Source organism: Microcaecilia unicolor, chromosome 11, assembly GCF_901765095.1.
Source record: "Microcaecilia unicolor chromosome 11, aMicUni1.1, whole genome shotgun sequence".
Classification (NCBI taxonomy): domain Eukaryota; kingdom Metazoa; phylum Chordata; class Amphibia; order Gymnophiona; family Siphonopidae; genus Microcaecilia; species Microcaecilia unicolor.
Window position 1 is genome coordinate 55,472,128 of NC_044041.1, and position 13,651 is coordinate 55,485,778.

General features: G+C 44.7%; 1 protein-coding gene across 1 annotated transcript in view; it reads left to right on the forward strand.

The window, feature by feature from the left end:
* Positions 1 to 13,651, forward strand: part of TXNRD2 (thioredoxin reductase 2) — a 114,504-nt gene that overhangs the window by 11,198 nt on the left and 89,655 nt on the right. Inside the window, exons 3-4 of the mRNA XM_030218390.1 lie at positions 508 to 564; positions 5,885 to 6,029. Coding sequence (XP_030074250.1) covers positions 508 to 564; positions 5,885 to 6,029 — 202 coding nt within the window. The remainder of the gene's footprint in view (positions 1 to 507; positions 565 to 5,884; positions 6,030 to 13,651) is intronic.

Here is a 13,651-nt window from a genome sequence, read left to right on the forward strand (position 1 = left end):
AATATCAAAAAGTGTGTCTTACCCTCTGTCCCTGTCTCAGCTTTGTATTCTAATTACTGTTGTTTGGATAGCAGGTGCTTGTACCTTCATGAATATTTTCAGTTAATTCTCCCATAAACAGGGGTCTTGTTTGATAGATCCCTTCTGTCATTTATTCTGTTATCCCTGTTTTGATACATTTTCATGCTGAAAGGTTTGGTGTGCCTGGCCTCTTGGTTTTCCTCCATATGAAGTATTGTGAAGCAAACCGTTGCTTTATCTGCTTTCTCTGAATTTAGGTCACTTTTTGGCTGTAATTACTGCACCATTACCAATTGAGGGGTCCTTTTTTACAAAGACGCATTAGCGTTTTTAGTGTGCATTAAACGCTAGAGACGCCCATAGAAATATATGGGCGTCTCTAACATTTACGCATGCTAAAAACACTAGCGTGTCTTTGTAAAAGGACTCCTGAATTACTAATAATTTGTATGTTTATGCATTTCTGTTCTTTCATTTAATTTGAAGCTGCAAAGTTTGGGAAGAAAGTGGCTGTTTTGGATTTCGTGGATTCAACTCCAAAAGGTACAGAAAAGAGTATTAATTTGTAAAATAGCATGAATAGCCTGTTAACCAACTTACAGGTGCAATAAGTGAAGACTACAGTGTTAAATTTTACATGCATTGAGGTAAACTACCTTTCAGCCTTAGAAGAATGTAGCAAAGTGGTTCACAACATTATACATTAGGATATAGCACAATGAAGTTACTAAGTACCTTATATACTTCACTATAAGTTGAGACATTTTGGACAAAAAAAACCCTTAAAAAAACGTGGGTTGTCTTATCTATGGGTAATTCCCATAGAAGGTTAAAAAAAGTTGTAATTTGCACCCCCTCCCCTGCTATGCACCCCCACTGGTGGCATCACAAGGCCCCCAGCCAACCCGCCAAGTAGTTGAGATTAAAGGTCCACGGTAATGGTGGAGTAGGAGGGGCTTCAGAGAAGGACTAGTGGGGGGTCTGTGGAAGGGGGCAGCAGAGAGGGCATGCTGGGTCTATGTGTGGGGGGGAAGCAAAGAGGGCGTGCTGGGTCTGTGTGTGGGGGGGGCAGCAGAGAGGGCATGCTGGGTCTGTGTTTGGGGGGGCAGCAGAGAGGGCATGCTGGGTCTGTGTTTGGGGGGGACAGCAGAGAGGGCATGCTTGGTCTGTGTTTGGGGGGACAGCAGAGAGGGCATGTTGGGTCTGTGTGTGTGTGTGGGGGGGGGGGGGCAGCAGAGAGGGCATGCTGGATCTGTGTGTTGGGGTGTGCGTGAGCCAGGGAGAAGGACATACTGGCTGGGGAGGGGTGTGAGTGAGGCGGGGGAGAAGTGTGTGTGTGTGAGGGAGAGAAACCTATTAGCAGGGGCAGGAGTCAAATTTGTCTGTGTATGAGGGAAAAAGGACTGGGGGCGGGGACAAATTTGTTTGTGTGTGTCAGGGAGAAAGATCTGTTGGCTGGGGAATGGGGTTTCAAATTTGGCTCTGTTAGCTGGGGAAGGGGGGTGTCAAATTTGGCTGTGTGTGTGGCCTCGACTTACACATGGGTTACACCAATTTTGGCCATTTTTAGTCCCAAAACTGTCCCTCGACTTACAGTTGAGTATATATGGTAGTAAATTTAGAACAACTTCTCTCTCCCTCCTCCAGATTTCAACCCCTTCTTCCACCTCAATCTCACTGTTTTTCCTCCTTTGAAGTCCACTCTATCCACCTTTTCTCTCCTCTGCCTCTTCGAATAGCGGTCATTTATCGTCCCCCTGATAAGTCCCTTTCATCCTTTCTCAGTGACTTTGACGCCTGGCTTGCCTTCTTCCATGATCCTTCCTCCCCCTCTCTCATCCTTGGTGACTTTAATATTCCTGCTAATGATCCTTCCAACTCCAAGTTACTCGCTTTAATGTCCTCCTTTAATCTCCAACTATGCTCCACCTCCCCCACTCATCAAAATGGTCAATGTCTTGATCTCATCTTCTCCTCCAACTGTTCACCCTCTAGTTTCCTTGCCTCTGATCTTCCCTCCTCTGATCACCATCTTATAACTTTCACACTTAAATCTCCTCCCTCCCAGTCCCGTCCTATCTTATCTAATTTATCTAGGAATCTTCACGATATTGACCCTTCATCTCTATCCTCCCATGTTTCAAACCTCCTCTCTACTGTGGCACCATCCACGTCTGTCAATGAGGCTGTTTCTTCTTACAACAATACTCTATCCTCTGCCTTAGACACACTTGCACCTTTGATGACCCGCCCTGTAAGGCGTACAAAACCCCAACCTTGGCTGACTTCTAATATCCGCTACCTACGTTCCTGTACCCGCTCCGCCGAACGCCTCTGGCGGAAATCTCGGGCCCTTGCTTATTTCTTACACTTTAAGTTCATGCTGACCTCCTTCCAATCTGCTCTTTTACGTGCCAAACAGGATTATTATATCCAACTGACCAACTCTCTTGGCTCTAATCCTCGACTTCTCTTCACCACATTGAACTCTCTCCTCAAGGTGCCCCCTCCCCCAACTCCCCCTTCATTATCTCCTCAGACCCTTGCTGAATTCTTCACAACAAGGTTCAAGAGATAAACCTTGCTTTCTCTACCTCACCACCTCTCCCTCCACTAGTCCGTTCCCCTCTCTCTCCTTCCCTTTCCTCCTTTCCTGAAGTTACTATTGAGGAAACTACACTTCTCCTCTCTTCCTCAAAATGTACCACCTGTTCCTCTGATCCCATTCCCACCCACCTTCTTAATGCCATCTCTCCTGCTCTTATTCCTTTTATCTGTCACATTCTCAACCTCTCACTTTCCACTGCGACTGTCCCTGCTGCCTTTAAACATGCTGTGGTCACACCTCTCCTTAAGAAGCCTTCACTCGACCCTACTTGTCCCCACTAATTACCGACCCATCTCCCTCCTTCCTTTTCTCTCCAAATTACTTGAGCGTGCTGTTCACCGCCGCTGCCTTGATTTTCTCTCCTCACATGCTATTCTTGACCCACTACAATCTGGTTTTCGCCCTCTCCACTCAACCGAAACTGCGCTTACTAAAGTCTCCAATGACCTATTACTGGCTAAATCCAGAGGTCAATATTCCATCCTCATTCTTCTTGATCTTTCCGCTGCTTTTGACACTGTCGATCACAGCATACTTCTCGATACCCTGTCCTCACTTGGATTCCAGGGCTCTGTCCTTTCCTGGTTCTCTTCCTACCTCTCCCTCCGCACCTTTAGTGTTCACTCTGGTGGATCCTCTTCTACTTCTATCCCTCTGCCTGTTGGCGTACCTCACGGTTCTGTTCTTGGTCCCCTCCTCTTTTCTATCTACACTTCTTCCCTTGGTTCATTAATCTCATCCCATGGCTTTTCCTACCATCTCTATGCTGATGACTCCAAATCTACCTTTCTACCCCTGATATCTCACCTTGCATCCAAACCAAAGTTTCAGCATGCTTGTCTGACATTGCTGTCTGGATGTCTCAACGCCACCTGAAATTAAATATGACCAAAACCGAGCTTCTCATTTCCCCCCCCCCCCCAAACCCACCTCCCCGCTCCCCCCGTTTTCTATTTCTGTTGATGGCTCTCTCATTCTCCCTGTCTCCTCAGCTCGAAACCTTGGGTCATCTTTGACTCTTCTCTCTCCTTCTCTGCTCATATCCAGCAGATTGCCAAGACCTGTCGTTCTTTCTTTACAACATCCGTAAAATCCGCCCCTTTCTTTCCGAGCACTCTACCAAAACCCTCATCCACACCCTTGTCACCTCTCGTTTAGACTACTGCAATCTGCTTCTTGCTGGCCTCCCACTTAGTCACCTCTCCCCTCTCCAGTCGGTTCAAAACTCTGCTGCCCGTCTCATCTTCCGCCAGGGTCGCTTTACTCATACTACCCCTCTCCTCAAGACCCTTCACTGGCTCCCTATCCGTTTTCGCATCCTGTTCAAACTTCTTCTACTAACCTATAAATGTACTCACTCTGCTGCTCCCCAGTATCTCTCCACACTCGTCCTTCCCTACACCCCTTCCCGTGCACTCTGCTCCATGGATAAATCCTTCTTATCTGTTCCCTTCTCCACTACTGCCAACTCCAGACTTCGCGCCTTCTGTCTCGCTGCACCCTACGCCTGGAATAAACTTCCTGAGCCCCTACGTCTTGCCCCATCCTTGGCCACCTTTAAATGTAGACTGAAAGCCCACCTCTTTAATATTGCTTTTGACTCGTAACCACTCGCCTCCACCTACCCTCCTCTCATCCTTCCCGTTCACATTAATTGATTTGATTTGCTTACTTTTTTTTTTTGTCTATTAGATTGTAAGCTCTTTGAGCAGGGACTGTCTTTCTTCTATGTTTGTGCAGCGCTGCGTATGCCTTGTAGCGCTATAGAAATGCTAAATAGTAGTAGTAGTAACAAATTGGAAAAAAATATTTCTTCACTCAATGTGTGATCAAACTCTGGAATTCATTTCCAAAGAATGTGGTAAAAGCGGTTAGTTTAGAAAAGGTTTGGATAATTTCCTAAAAGAAAAGTTCAGAAGCCATTATTAAGATAGACTTGAGAAAATCCACAGGTTTTTTTTTCTAGGACAAGCAGTGTTAAATCTGTCTTACTCTTTTGATGTATTGCCAGGTACTTGTGACCTGGATTGGCCATTGTTAGAGACAAGATATTGGGCTTGACGGACCTTTGTTCTGTCCCATTATGGCAAGGGTTATGTTCCAACAAAACATCACTTATACACTGCTTTTTACTGCAAATTGAGGAGGTCTTTTACAAAGGCACGGTAGCGTTTTTACTGTGTACTAATGATTAGTATGTGCTAAATGCTAGTGCCACAAATAGGACTATATGGACATCTCTAGCATTTAGCGCACGCTTATTTTTAGCACGTGCTAAAAAAGCTAGCGTGCCTTAGTGAAAGGACCCCTGAATGCCTGGATAAAAAATTCAACCTGTAGCAATTACAGTCATGGAAAATGAGCAAGCAGATCAGTATATTATCCAAAATATTTTATTGAAGATACCGTATTTAAGACAGTTGCCCGACACAGGCCATGTTTCGCCCACAAAAGGGCTGCGTCAGGGGCTAGTCTGTATCTCTATGAATAAGAACAATTGCAAATTGCATATCAGGACAAATACGGTATCTTCAATAAAATATTTTGGATAATATACTGATCTGCTTGCTCATTTTCCACGTTGGATTTCGCAGATCGTATGCCTTGCAATTACAGTCGTTACAGCATTGTTGAGAGATTCCTTAGAGGATATCTATATATCAGAAACTTGTCATGATTATACACTGTGCCTCAAAGCACTGCAACATAATTTAAAGCATTCCTTGAGTTCTGAGGCCCTGGGTTTCACCATTCCTAGTTACTCTGCAAGTAAGAGAAGTATGTAGATGGATTGTGAATGTACCTTTTGTATATGCATGAAATATATACAAAAGGTATTATTTCAGAAAGACAGGATAAGAAAAACATTTTTGAAAATGGAGCATTTAATCCATTTCACAGTTAGGATAATCTCTTTTATGTTGTTAGAAACTGATAAAAATGATTCATCCAAAAACGAATTGTAAGATTAGAAATATAAAAAAGTGTCAGTTTATGTAACTGATTGTACCATACATGCAAAGGGGTCGAATTAGCATAAGCTCTGCAAGTGAATTTATTATTAAAGAATCTTTTTTGTTGGGTAAAACGTACATACAATGACAATTGTATCAAAACAAGATAACACATCATACAAAATGCATGGAAAACAACTCCATCGCATCTGCAAGTCAGTTTAATAGATTTGGATATAAGTGAGATGCTAGACTATCAGAGCAAAACAATTATTTTTTTTAATTGTTTTTACCTTTTTAGGAACCAAATGGGGACTAGGAGGCACTTGTGTGAATGTAGGGTGCATCCCTAAAAAGCTGATGCACCAGGCTGCTCTTTTAGGGGGTTCTCTTCAAGATGCCAGATACTATGGCTGGAATGTGTCCCACCCTGTTCAGCATGACTGGTAAGGGGAATCCATACAGCTTTCTCTTACAGAACACAACTGAACCTGAATAAAGGATCAGTAGATCAGTACCTAAACTGGCTGTCCGGTGTGTAATGCCTACTGTATCCAAGAAGTAGATTTCATTTAATATCAATCGATGGTGCAGTCAGACACTTCAAGAAAATAATGGTTGTGCTTATAATGTGTTATTGCATGAAAATGAGCAAAGTTCACATGCAGCTGCCATATTTGATTAGAAGTTTTGAATCATTCTCAGCATGGGTTTGTTTCCAGTGATGGACCATGTGGGGCTTTGCACTGATTATGGGGGCAGTTTTACAATGGGACTTATCTGTTGTATGCCTACTTCTAAAGGCTTGACAGTCAACCATCCAAACAAATTTGGAAATTTCATTAGTAAAGTCTATATTTATTTAGGGGAAAATGAACTTCAAGCCAGAAGGTTGCTAATCCGCCTAGAATTGTCAAATAGAGTGAAATAGGTATTAAAAAAATATATATATATCACTGTTTTAGTATTCCAACTATCCGCATTCTGATTTAATATGTAGCTTATTCAAGTCCAAATAAAACTTCATATGCCATAATTTCTTCATTATCTCATTATGCTTTTATGCATGTTTTATGCATTATGCTTTTATGCATGTTAGACATAACTCATTTAATATCTTCAGATTTTGTAAATTATTACAGTACAGTCTCGATTATCTGACCTATTTGGAAAACACTGCAGAAACCCCTCAAACAATTGCATAAACAAAGGCACAGAGTTCCCGATTTTCAAAAATTGTTCTAAAACAAAGATTTTCAATATAAATAAATGTGGTAATGTCATGGGGGGGAGGTGTTGGATATGCTGGATGGTCAGATTACCAAAGCTCAGAATCAAAACATGATGTTGGAACTGGTATGTGTGTCAGGGAACTCCAACTTCACATCCTTTCAGTCCACTTTCTCAGCTTATGTCCTTTATAAAATAGACTCTAGATTCATCCCTGTAGCACATAAATACTGTCATTCAAACGTACCTGTAAGATGCAGATTCAGGAAGGGGGGGGAGGGAAGGTAGGAATCGAAAGATGGGGGGGGGGGGGGTGAAGGGGGGGTTGAGGGGGTTGGGGGGGGGGGAATGATAATATATGGCCAGCTTGAATATGACTGTGCATTGTGGTGTCATATCTGGTCGGCTTCGTATACGGCTGTTGCACTATGTTATTGTTTCTGGTTTATAATTGGCATCAATAAAAACATTAAACCATACATACCTGTAAGAACTGGCACCAGGGGTGGACGAGAGTGGTCTGGGCCCCTGGCCAATGAGTACCATTGGGCCCCCCCGGTCCTGCTGCCACCCTCTCCCCCTGACACTGACCTTTTCCTTTGGTCCTGCGGCTAAATCGGCCATCTGCTGCTAACACTGGAACTTCACTCTGCCATGGCCCGTGCTTGTGGAAGAAGGAAGTGACGTCAGAAGGGAGCGGACCATGGCAGAGCAAAGGGAAGTTCCGGTGTCGGCAGCAGATGGCCAATTTTTTATTATTTATTACATTTGTACCCCGCACTTTCCCACACATAGCAGGTTCAATATGGCTTACATAGTAAATAGAATTACAAAGTCTTGAAGGAGAATATTACAAATTGTAGTAAACATAGTAATAGTGGGGTTTTAAGGATATGTAAACTGAACATGGAAAGGTAAACAAAGATAGGATGAGCAAAAGGAAAAGAGATTGGGAGGGGTATGGTGTAGGGAGGATGGAGAAGAAAAGATTGGGGAATGAGCATAGCTGCCGGCGCCCCTCCTGCGAAGAGGGGGAGGGTTGGGGACAGGAACGCAGAATGGTAAAGGAGACGGGGGTATCCCGGTTCCGGTGGAGAGTGAGAAGGACGTCATACATCGGGCACGTGGGAAGGAAGCACTTGGCCCCCCACAGCCCTTGACCCTTTGGCACTTCCTAGTTGCCCGTATGGTCAGTCCGCCCCTGACTGGCACGCGTAGTTTTTTGGTTTCTTTTTAATGAGACAAATTCCAATCCTGCCCCAATGCCATGTGCTTTCAAAGTATGGACAACAGAAGAAGTGATCTAAAAAGATTAGAAGAATGATCTAATGCAGTGTTTTTCAACCGGTGTGCTGTGGCAGGTCCACAAGTGTGCCGAGGGTGTTGAAGGTCAATGTTTTCTTGTCTCTAGTTGGCAGCAGTGAGCAGAAAACAATGATTCATGCAGCCTGCTCACGCCAACCCCAGAGCCTTCTCTCTGATGTAACTTCCTGTTTCTGCATAGTTCAACGCATGTCCTGTGTGACACGCCCCCAAACGCTGATGATGCACTCCCGCTCTGCCCACTTTGCAAGGGAAGCCAATGGAAGGGGTATGATTTGCATGCCCCAGCTTCCCTTGCGCCCTGTGTAGCCGCACCACCCACACATAGCTTACTAGAGCCCTGTGCAGGACTATGTCTGAGGGTTGGTGGGGGGAAGAGAAGGAAAATACTGGCCTATTTGTGGAAGAGAGGGAGAAGGTAAAATGCTGGACCCTGTGTGTGCGTGGGGGGGGGGGGGGGAGTTAACATGTTGGATCATGTGGGGGGGGGGGGGGAGAAGGTAAAACGCGAATTAGAAAAGAAAGACGGAAGTCCAAATGACACCCGGCCTGGTTGAAAAGTGAGGTGAAGGAAGCTATTAGGGCTAAAAGAAACGCCTTCAGAAAATGGAAGAAGGAACCGTCTGAAAATAACAAGAAACAGCATAAGGAGTGTCAAAGCAAATGCAAGGCGCAGATTAAGAAGGCCAAGAGGGAGTATGAAAAAAAGATAGCATTAGAGGCAAAAAAACATAGTAAAAATTTTTTTTCGGTATATTAAAAGCAGGAAGCCGGCAAAAGAATCGGTTGGGCCGCTGGATGACCGAGGGGTAAAAGGGGCGATCAAGGAAGACAAAGACGTAGCGGAGAAACTGAATGAATTCTTTGCTTCGGTCTTCACCGAGGAAGATTTGTGTGGGATACCGGTGTCGGAAATGGTATTTCAAGCGGACGAGTCGGAGAAACTTACTGACTTCACGGTAAACCTGGAGGACGTAATGGGGCAGTTCGGCAAACTGAAGAGTAGCAAATCTTCTGGACCGGATGGTATTCATCCTAGAGTACTGATAGAACTGAAAAACGAGCTTGCGGAGCTACTGCTAGTGATATGCAACTTATCCTAAAATTGAGCGTGGTACCGGAAGATTGGAGGGTGGCCAATGTAACGCCCATTTTTAAAAAAGGCTCCGGGAGATCCGGGAAATTATAGACCGGTGAGTCTGACGTCGGTGCCGGGGAAAATGGTAGAGGCTATTATCAAAACAAAATTACAGAGCACATCCGAGGACATGGATTACTGAGACCAAGTCAGCATGGCTTTTGTGTGGGGAAATCTTGCCTGACCAATTTACTTCAATTCTTTGAAGGAGTAAACAAACATGTGGACAAAGGGGAGTCGGTTGATATTGTGTATCTCGATTTTCAAAAGGCGTTTGACAAGGTACCTCATGAAAGGCTACAGAGGAAATTGGAGGGTCATGGGATAGGAGGAAATGTCCTATGTGGATTAAAAACTGGTTGAAGGATAGGAAACAGAGAGTGGGTTAAATGGGCAGTATTCACAATGGAGAAGGGTAGTTAGTGGGGTTCCTCAGGGGTCCGTGCTAGGACCGCTGCTTTTAATATATTATAAATGATTTAGAGATGGGAGTAACTAGCGAGGTAATTAAATTTGCTGATGACACAAAGTTATTCAAAGTCGTTAAATTGCGACAGGATTGTGAAAAATTACAAGAGGACCTTATGAGACTGGGAGACTGGGCGGCTAAATGGCAGATGATGTTTAATGTGAGCAAGTGCAAGGTGATGCATGTGGGAAAAAAGAACCCGAATTATAGCTACGTCATGCAAGGTTCCACGTTAGGAGTTACGGACCAAGAAAGGGATCTGGGTGTCGTCGTCGATAACACACTGAACCTTCTGCTCAGTGTGCTGCTGCGGCTAAGAAAGCGAATAGAATGTTGGGTATTATCAGGAAAGGTATGGAAAACAGGTGTGAGGATGTTATAATGCCGTTGTATCGCTCCATGGTGCGACCGCACCTTGAGTATTGTGTTCAATTGTGGTCGCCGCATCTCAAGAAAGATATAGTAGAATTGGAAAAGGTGCAGCGAAGGGCGACTAAAATGATAGCGGGGATGGGACGACTTCCCTATGAAGAAAGACTAAGGAGGCTAGGGCTATACAGCTTGGAGAAGAGACGGCTGAGGGGAGACATGATAGAGGTATATAAAATAATGAGTGGAGTGGAACAGGTGGATGTGAAGCGTCTGTTCACGCTTTCCAAAATACTAGGACTAGGGGGCATGCGATGAAACTACAGTGTAGTAAATTTAAAACAAATCGGAGAAAATTTTCTTTACCCAACGTGTAATTAAACTCTGGAATTCGTTGCCGAGAAAGTGGTGAAGGCGGTTAGCTTAGCAGAGTTTAAAAAGGGTTGGACGGTTTCCTAAAGGACAAGTCCATAAACCGCTACTAAACGGACTTGGAAAACTCCAAAATTCCAGGAATAACATGTATAGAATGTTTGTACGTTTGGGAAGCTTGCCAGGTGCCCTTGGCCTGGATTGGCCGCTGTCGTGGACGGGATGCTGGGCTCGATGGACCCTTGGTCTTTTCCCAGTATGGCATTACTTATGTACTTATGTACTTATGTACTTATGCTGGACCATCTGTGAAGGTGTGCCTTGACAGTTTTTGTGCTATGAGATGAAAAAGGTTGAAAATCTCTGGTCTAATGTTTGTTAGTTAAATTTTAGTGCAAAGAAGTGTATAGTGATGCACATGGGGTGTAGAAACACAAAAGAGTTGAATTTGCTAGAGGGTGAGAAGCTGATAAGCATAGGCCGGGAGAGGGATCAGGGAGTGATAGTGTTGAAGGATCTTAAAGTTGCAAAACAGTATGACAAGGTGGTGGCTGTAGTCAGATGGATGCTAGGCTGCTTAGGGAGGGGCATATTTAGTAGAAGAAATAAGGTGTTAATGCCTTTGTAGTAGTCGTTGGTAAGGCCCTGTTTGGAGGATTGTGTTCCATTTTGGAGACCGTATCTCACTAGAGACATCAAAATATTTGAGGCAGTTAAAAATGTTATGGGGCTCATGCCAAAAGATGTATGAGAAGGGACTTGAAGACAGCCTAGAGGAAAGGAGGGATGGGGGGATATGGTACAGATGTTTAAATACTTAAAGGATATTAATATACAAGCTAATCTTTTTCAGAGACGGGGAAGTGGTAGAATTAGAGGTCATGAGTTTGAGGTTGCAGGGTAGGAGACTAAAAACACTCTGTCCTTATTTTGTTTTATACATACAGAACAATTTACACAGGTCTAGGATATTTTGTAAGTCATTTTAGAAGCATCTATACATGTAAATAGTGGCATTTATATGTACAAATGGAAGTTTCAGAGAACTGCTATTTACATGTGTAGAGTTTATGTGCAAATGGAAGTTCCTTAGCATCATTAGCAGATAAATCCAGATACTTGTGGGTTGTGACCATCTACCAGCAGGTGGAGATGGAGAACGCTGAACTGCACCATCTTATAGGGCAGAATGCTCTTTGGTTAGTCAGTATTCTCTATCTCCAGCAGGCGAATGGATGGTCTCTCATGAGCTCCTGGTCTCATCTGTTGGCAGCTCCTGTTCTGGGTCTCTAAGTTCACTAGTTTAGCTTCTGCCTTTCACCATTCTCCTCAGTGTGGTGAGATACCAAATTTAAAAAAAAAAAAAAAAAAGAGCGATTACAGCCCAGCTTTGGGCATTCAGTTTCTGATCTCTGTTGGCTCCAGGAGGAATATTGGTGCTTCCAGTATCAGGGTTGGTGGAGGGAGAGGGTACGTTGTGCCTTGAACTGCATTGAGATGGCAATCAGGACACCCATCGGCTCCCTGGGGTGAATATTGTTTTTCTCACTTTCAGCTTCCCGCGGTAGAGATTTTCTTTGTTTTGCTGTCATTTTCACAGGCAAGCAGGCTGCAGTGTTTGAGCACTGCTCCTGTAGTGGTCACAGTGAGTAGTGTCAGGTGCTTGGCCTTCCAGCTGTATGGGCTCGGCTGTGTCAGCGGGTACCACTTCTAGGAGTGCCTTGCTTGTTTCCTTCTTGGTGTTGCTGGCAGCCATTTTGTAAAAGCACTCTGGGGGTTAGTTCTGCCAGCGATTACCTTACCCAACCCTGCTTCACTCCCTGACATCAGCTGATACGGGGAGTTTTCTAGGAAGAGTATGCTCCATCCTTCTCCGAGTTTTGTCAAAGAAAAAAAAAACAGAGATGAATACAGGGATAGCACATTGGGTCGGGCTTCTAGCAGTGCCTGTTCTCCGCATGCGTCTGTGTCCGTTCCCTGTATTTCAGTTTCTCCTCTCAGACCCTGCTTTGCAGAGGAGAGGGGTTCATTCGGGCTATGATGAGGGGCTGCTGAACTTCTCTCTCTCCGCCTTATTCTGAATGGGTCTGGTGGGCTGCCTGTTTCTGATCGGGGGCAGGGGGTCTTAGGGGATGGTGAATTTGTGAGCTCTTCTTAGGGGAACCCAATGGCCCTCTATTTGTCCAGCCCTTCATAAGGGGGAGTTCCCTGGTTTTTCAAGGTGGTTGCCTAGTTCTTTCAGGGACACGGGACGTGGCGGTACACCTTAGTTCAAGGGGGTCACCCCAGGCACTCCCCTTACCCATGGCATGGTGGGGTTGTGGCTTTCTCTATTACCTATGGTGCGCTGGTTTTACTTCTAGTTCCACAATGGGTTATCGGCTGATTATATGTGGGAGCCTGCAGGCAGCCTCCGGGCACTGCTCCATGATGGCGAGGTCCTATAAAGGGGCCTCTGTAGTGTGCCCATGTTATTCTTCCTTTCAGTTAGGGACCTTTCAGTTCCCTCCGGTTTTTGACAGTGGGCATTTCTTTTTATGGCAACAAAACAAACAAACAAACAAACAAACAAAAAGCCCACTCTGGCAGCGTCTCTTGCCATTTGTGGAAATTTCTTGGTTGCCTGGTCTCTATTGCTTTTGGTATTTCTTTCCAAGAGAAATTTTGTCTGTGGTTGAGGTCCTAGTCGCTTGTCACCATGGGCTTCAGGCACGGTGTGTGTTAGTTCTTCTGGAATGGAGGAGTAGCCTAATGTTTAGTGCGGCAGCCTGGGAACCTGGAGAACTGGGTTTGTTTCCCACTGCAGATCCATGTGACTCTGGGCAAGTCACTTAATCCTCCATTGCCCCGGATACAAGTCAGTTTCTGTATAAATTAGATAAGCTACTTTGATTGCAACCTCAGAATGGTTATTCTCAAAGGTAGCTGGCCTTCACCTGCCAGTTGCAGGTTCCAGACTGGTTGGTGCGTTTTCTTGAATTCTGGGGTATTCAGCTCTGTTCACAGGGGCGTGATTTCTTCCTTCTCTTATCTGGATGACCTTGGCCATCAGGTCACTGCATGGCTAGTATAGCGGTTGCTACGCTACTGGGCTAAAAGCTTAGCTCTGTTGCATTTCCACAGCGGATTTGCTCTCTGGTATTGTACTCTGTTACAAGCCAAAGATT